General features: G+C 39.5%; 1 protein-coding gene across 1 annotated transcript in view; it reads left to right on the top strand.

Annotated features, from left to right (window-relative positions):
• The first annotated feature begins 243 nt into the window (after nt 1–243).
• The window catches only part of LOC138796027 (cytochrome P450 2C5-like), a 32038-nt gene continuing 25540 nt past the window's right edge, over nt 244–6741 (top strand). The window contains exons 1-4 of the mRNA XM_069975902.1: nt 244–331; nt 2093–2289; nt 4296–4458; nt 6404–6553. Of these exons, the coding sequence (XP_069832003.1) occupies nt 2116–2289; nt 4296–4458; nt 6404–6553 (487 nt within the window). The 5' untranslated portion in view covers nt 244–331; nt 2093–2115. The remainder of the gene's footprint in view (nt 332–2092; nt 2290–4295; nt 4459–6403; nt 6554–6741) is intronic.

Below are 6741 nucleotides of genomic sequence, written 5' to 3'. Positions count from 1 at the left end.
TGATAAACAGAAAAAGTTGCAGATGTGAGTTATTTTGTTAACGTCCATTCTCCATAAAAGTAATAGGTTTGTACATCATCTATTCACTTGCCCTATAACCGCAGTCATGTGAAATAACCTAATAATAGGTCACTAGTTGCTCGGGTAACATAAGCTTTCGGCCTATTGTTAGGTAGAGCAGTTAAGCAATGTTTATAGACCTAGTGAACTCAGGTTACATCTGGTGAGGGCAGCACAAGGGTTAAATATTCTCTCAGTGGATGACAGCCGAGAGTTCATTGTACAGGGACAGAAGAGAACAGTCGTCCGGCTGTATCCTCCACACCGCACGGTAAGCAGCTTGTGCTTCTACCTGTTAGAATAAAAACCTATAAATCTATAAAAATACTAATGCAAAATATTAGGACAAACATAAAACTCTGCATTTTGTTATATTAAATTATAAGTCACTAAATTTCTTAGATAAGAGAATAATCAATGTTTCTGTATAAGACTGTAGGGGAGTTATGCAAAGGTTAAATGCTTTGATGAGGGAGACATAGTCATAGTTAAAAATTACATCAGCCACACAAGTTCCAGGTTTCCAAATGCAACTTTAGATTTTTTCAATGGGTACTCTGTAGAAAAAAATGTTTTAAAAAAAAACAAAAAACTCTTCTCCCTGGTGTATTCATGGCTGACATGGTGCTCGCTGCTGCCACCACCTTTGCCCATGCTGTAGAGGTTTTCTGTGGAGATTTTCTACTGCTCTGGACAGTTCCTGACATGGACAGAGATGGCAGCAGAGAGCGCCATATCAGATTGGAAAGAATACTCCACATCCTGCAGGACATAAAGCAGCTGATAAGTACTTGAATACTTAAATGTTTTAAATGGAAGTAAATTCCAAATCTGTATAATTTTTTCTGACATCAGTTAATTTGAAAAACTTTTTCCCCCCATCCAGAGTATCCCTTTAATGCCTATTAAAATCATTACGAGTAAGGATCTCCTGTCTGAATTGCTTAGGCTTGTTGTAGATGCCATGGACATTAGTCTGTTTGCTGACAAACACTTTTTTAGTGAAATTATAGCAACTGGCAGGCCCGGTTCCAGGTTTTTGAGAGTCCTTGGGCAACAGAGCCTCAGCGGCCCCTCATTTATACACTATGCACAATACCGTGAGACACCATTAACATGTACAAACATACATTATTGACATAGACACTGACTGACTGACACACAGCAGTTACAGCGCAGTCTTCTCCCTCTTCCTCTCTGTCGGATGCTCTCCACACGGTAAGGTTAAGGACCTTTAGGTCATGTGATCAGGCCCTTCACCTTTTCTCTCTCTGTGCAGGTCCTGCTCTGTCTCCTGTGTCTTCTGATGTTCAATTCTCACCCTGCAGTACAGTGAGCGAACTGAACATTAGAACACCGGGCCCCTCTCACTCTCTGGGCCCCTAGAGATGCTGTGGGCCCCGGCACTTGCCCAGGTAAGCCTTGTGCTGACGCCGGCCCTGTCAACTGGGCATTTAGTCTTCCATTTTATATGCAGCCCTTGGACCAGCTGGAGCCAGCAAGGCCGTACAGGCACGATGGGATCTGTAGTTTTACTGTAGGGCTAAAGATTACTTTTCCTTGAGCTAGGGGATTAGGAAACTACTACTCTAGCAGTCATTGCAGCTCTGTGGGAGCAGAGACAGAAGATCACTGTGCTGCTGAATTGGAGGGGGGGGGGGGCTGGTATTATTGACTGTAAAAGACACGCCTGGAGAACGCTTTGTTGGGTTTCTAAAGAAGATTGCAAAGCGGGTGAGAGGAATGAATAACATCCTGCGACGCTAGGAATACTCAGGAGACTGGTCGACAAAGCAACTAACTACTCTGAGGAATAAGATACAGCAGGTGAGTGACTATATACCAGGCCCTAAGCATACACAAGATTTATTACAGATCTATATGGGATTCTCCGGCCTATTTGCATGTAGGATGTGGTTGATTACAAGTCGTCTTCTTCCAGGTGGAATGATCCCTAGGAGGAAGCATTGATGATCAGCAGGCACTGCCTGTTGGTTTCTATGTTCTTACACGTCTTGTATTTTACTTCTAGGTCTGACAGAGAACAGAGTTAAAATGGACCCCGTCTCGCTCCTTCTATCTCTGGTGGTCATCCTGTTTTTGGCCACTGTATATAGGAATCAGAAAAGGAATAAATATGCCAATTTTCCTCCTGGGCCCAAATCTTTACCGTTTATTGGAAACATGCACACGATCAATACGGTGAAACCTCAAAGATCCTTTACAGAGGTAAAAAGAGCATTAAAGTATAGGATTGTGATTTATGAAGGTTCAAATGTGATGGTTCAGATTCCGGTACCTTCCCATTACTGTATAGAAGAATACTTTGCTTGAGTCCTAGCTAGGTTTTCCTTTACCCTGGTCAAAAACTAAACCTATTTTCCTAGCCTTATATCATAAAGTTCTTGACAAGATTTGTTACTACCCTCACCAGAGGCAAGGGTGTAGCATGGGTTGCAGGCAAGCAAAATCTGCTATATGTTTCCTCCAAGCATCTACTACTCTTTCAATAAAGTAATATTTCTTCTTAATATGTTGCTTCTGACCTTTCCCCCAATAATCCCAGAATGTCCTCTTTTTCTTGTATTTCATAATGTCCCCCCTTACCCTTCTTTCCTCCTGTAACATATATAAAGGCTCCCATCATGCCCCCCCCCCCCCCTTTCCTTTCTTTCTTCCAGACTTTACAGGCTTAGATCCTTAAGTATTTTCTGGTTTTATGCTTCAGACCCTCCACCATTTTATAACCCTATTTGGGCCCATGGTATTTTAACAATATCTTATTGTAGGTGAGGTCTCCAGAACTGGACACAGTATTCCACATGTGGTGTCACCAGAGCTCTATACAGCGGGATCACAATCTCCCTCTTACTACTGGTTATACCTTTAACTATACAGCCCAGTCTACCATTACATATATACAGCCCAACATACCATAATATATACAGCCCAGCATACCATTATACATACAGCCCAGCATACCATTATATATATATATATATATATATATATATATATATATACAGCCCAGCATACCATTATATATAAAGCCCAGCATACCATTATATATACAGCCCAGCATACCATTATATATATACAGCCCAGCATACCATTATATATACAGCTCAGCATACGATTATATATATATACAGCTCAGCATATCATTATATATACAGCTCAGCATATCATCATATATACAGCCCAGCATACCATTATATATGCTTTTGCTCTTCCTACCGTCTGGTTGCACTGGTGATTAAGGCTGTCATAAATCCCTGCCCCTAAATCCTTCTCCTCTGCAGTCTTTGCCAACACAGAACTGCTGATATGATACTCGGATAGTGGATTCCTCCTCCCCAAGTTCATTATTTTACATTTAGAAACAGTGAACTGCAGTTTTCAATGTTTGGACCACTTATCCTGTAAAGCTAAATCATTTTTCATATTACAGACACCACCAGTAATATCAAACCTATTGCAAACGTTTGTATCATCAGTAAATGCAAAAATCATACCTACCAAACCTTCTCCTATGCCACTATCCTTACCTACCAAACCTTCTCCTATGCCACTATCCTTACCTACCAAACCTTCTCCTATGTCACTATCCTTACCTACCAAACCTTCTCCTATGTCACTATCCATACGTACCAAACCTTCTCCTATGTCGCTATCCTTACCTACCAAACCTTCTCCTATGTCACTATCCTTAACTACCAAACCTTCTCCTATGTCACTATCCTTACCTACCAAACCTTCTCCTATGTCACTATCCTTACCTACCAAGCCTTCTCCTATATCACTATCCTTACCTACCAAACCTTCTCCTATGTCACTAACCTTACCTACCAAACCTTCTCCTATGTCACTATCCTTAACTACCAAACCTTCTCCTATGTCACTATCCTTACCTACCAAACCTTCTCCTATGTCACCTACAAACATACTGTATTATAAAGAACAGGACCCAAAATAGACCCCTGTGACCACCACTTGTAACCATTCTTTATTCAGTATGCAGAAAGCTCCTAAGCTCCTCCTATTGATGGCTGGAAGCACCCAGAATGTTATCTTTATCTTTGAACTATGTCTATGCATTGGATAGTCTACCCTGCCTCTACAAACTGGGGATGTCCTCCCCATGAACATATTTTACACTAGTAAGCAGCAGTGTTTAACTTACACACAACAAGGTGATATAAGGTTGTTTTTTTGTGTGTGTATTCTGCTTTTAGATATCAAAGAAGTACGGGACAATATTCAGCATCCAGTTGGGCACGGAAAGGTTTGTTGTCCTGTGTGGCTATGACACAGTTAAAGAGGCTCTCATTGACCACGCTGAAGATTTTGCTGGAAGGCCAGTTACAGCGATAGGGTCTAAAACATCACAGGGATGTGGTATGTGTGTGATACATTCATTAAAATAATTAACATTATTTTATATATATATTTTTTTTTTGTTGAGTTCAATATAGATTAGTATGCAGTAATCTACTAGTGATGGCTGGGAGCCGTTAAAATTTCAATTTAATTTTTTTTGGACATTTATAGAACATTTAACCCCTTAAGGATACAGTTTATTTTGGCCTTGATGTTCATTTTTGAGTTTTTTTTGTTTTTTTCCATTTACATTGCCATGTAAAGACTTGTATTTTTGAAGAACAAGTTCCCCTAGGGAACTATTACACGCAAGCATTAGATTACTTATGTAATTGGCTGCTGCCTATCATTGACAGTGATAGCAGCTGGTTCTCACCTGCTATGAAGGGAGCTCCGCTTCATAGCTACATAGCAAATGATGGTGTACAGGTATAGGATGGGTCGTTCAGTCACAGGCACCCATGCCTAACCTGTACATGATTAGTCATCTAGGGGTTAAAAATTATTATCCAGGCTTACAAAAATGTTGTTGCAATTTCTTCCAAACCCCAGAGGTGGCCATGAAGCTGAAAACAAAGTGGGATAATTACAGAACTTTTGAAACTTTCAAAGACTTTAGAGGAAGTTGTACAAACAGCGTAACCTGCGAGCTATGCTATTTATGTAGCTTCTGGAGTTTGCAAGAACTTCATAGAAATTCCACCCACCTCCAGTGGCCACAAACAGGAAGGAGGGGGCGAAGAAGAGATGGGATAAATTTAACCACAGAATTTTTTTAACATATGTAGAAACAAAAAACTTTAAGGACAGAGCCAGTTTTCATTTCTGTGCTTTAGTTTTTTCCTCCTCGTGTTTAAAAGGCCATTGCGCTTGCATATGTTTCCCTAAATACCCACATGAGCCCTTATTTTTTTCGACACCAATTATACTTTGCAAATACAGACTTAATTTTTCCATAAAATATGCTGCAAAACCAGAAAAAAAATTATAAGTGCAGTAAAATTTGGAAAAAAAGGTGCAATTCCTTTTATTTTGAGGGGTTTCGTGTTTACGCCGTTTGCCCTATGGTAAAACTGACTTGTTATTTATGCTCCTCAAGTCAGTATAATTACGATATGTAACTTGCATAACTTTTATATTATTTAATGGATTTTAAAAAATTCAAACTTTTTTTTTTTTTTTTTTAAGTGTTTAAAATTGCTCTATTCCCATCCTTATAACGCTTTTATTGTTTGGTGTATGGGGCTGTTTGAGGTGTTATTTTTTGTGCCACAATCTGTTCTTTCTTTCTTTCGGCACTTTGATTGCATAAATGCTACTTTTTGGTCACTTTTTATTTATTCTTTTCTGGATTTGATGTAAACACAAATGCGCAATTTTGCACTTTGACAAAAAAATTTTGTGCTTACGCCGTTTACCGTGCGAGATCAGGAATGTAATAATTTAATAGTTCAGGCGATTAAGCATGCGACAATACCAAATATGTTTATTTTTTTAATAATTTATTTATTTTTATTAATAAAATGGAAAAAGGGGGGGGTGAATTGGACTTTTATTAGGAGAGGGGATTTTTTTTAATTAATAAAAACACTTTATTTAATTTTTTTTCCCCTTACAATAATTAAAAGCTTCCCTGGGGACTTCTATAAACACAGCACTAATCTCCCATTGAGATCAATGCTGTGTATGTAATAGAGCACTGATCCATCAAATCGGTGCTCTATTATTCTCGTTTGATACCCGCGGTCTCCGGCTGCACATATCAACTGGGGACCGCAGGCTGCAGAGAGGGCTCATGCCGGGATACCCGTCATGCGTCGTTAAGAGGTTAAGGGTAGAAATTAGTTCAAAATACAAAAATGGCGGACAAGGGCTGTATGATAGTATGACCATTTTTTTTGGTCACTTTTACTCACCAGAAATACATCATTTAAATACCGTAACCAGTGCTCTTCTTATGCAGGTATTCTGTTTTCAAATGGAGAGAACTGGAAAGTGATGAGAAGATTCACTCTGTCAACATTACGAGACTATGGAATGGGGAAAAAGAGTTTAGAAAACAAGATTGCCGAAGAATGTGAATGCTTAATGCAGACATTTAGATCTTATGGAGGTAATCAGGTTCATATTCTTTGTGCCTATACAATTATAAGAATATCTCTTTAAAGAAATGCATCATCTATGGAAGGTAGCTCCCACACAATGTGCGACGTAGATCTACAATGTCCTTGCTGCCCCAGTGTGCTCCTCTGGGACTCCAGTTTACCCACTGATCATAGCCGCCTCCAGCCCATTAAGCCA

Source organism: Dendropsophus ebraccatus, chromosome 6 (genome assembly GCF_027789765.1).
Source record: "Dendropsophus ebraccatus isolate aDenEbr1 chromosome 6, aDenEbr1.pat, whole genome shotgun sequence".
NCBI lineage: Eukaryota > Metazoa > Chordata > Amphibia > Anura > Hylidae > Dendropsophus > Dendropsophus ebraccatus.
The sequence above is the reverse complement of the archived record's forward strand: the minus strand, read 5'-3'. Positions and strand labels throughout refer to the sequence as shown.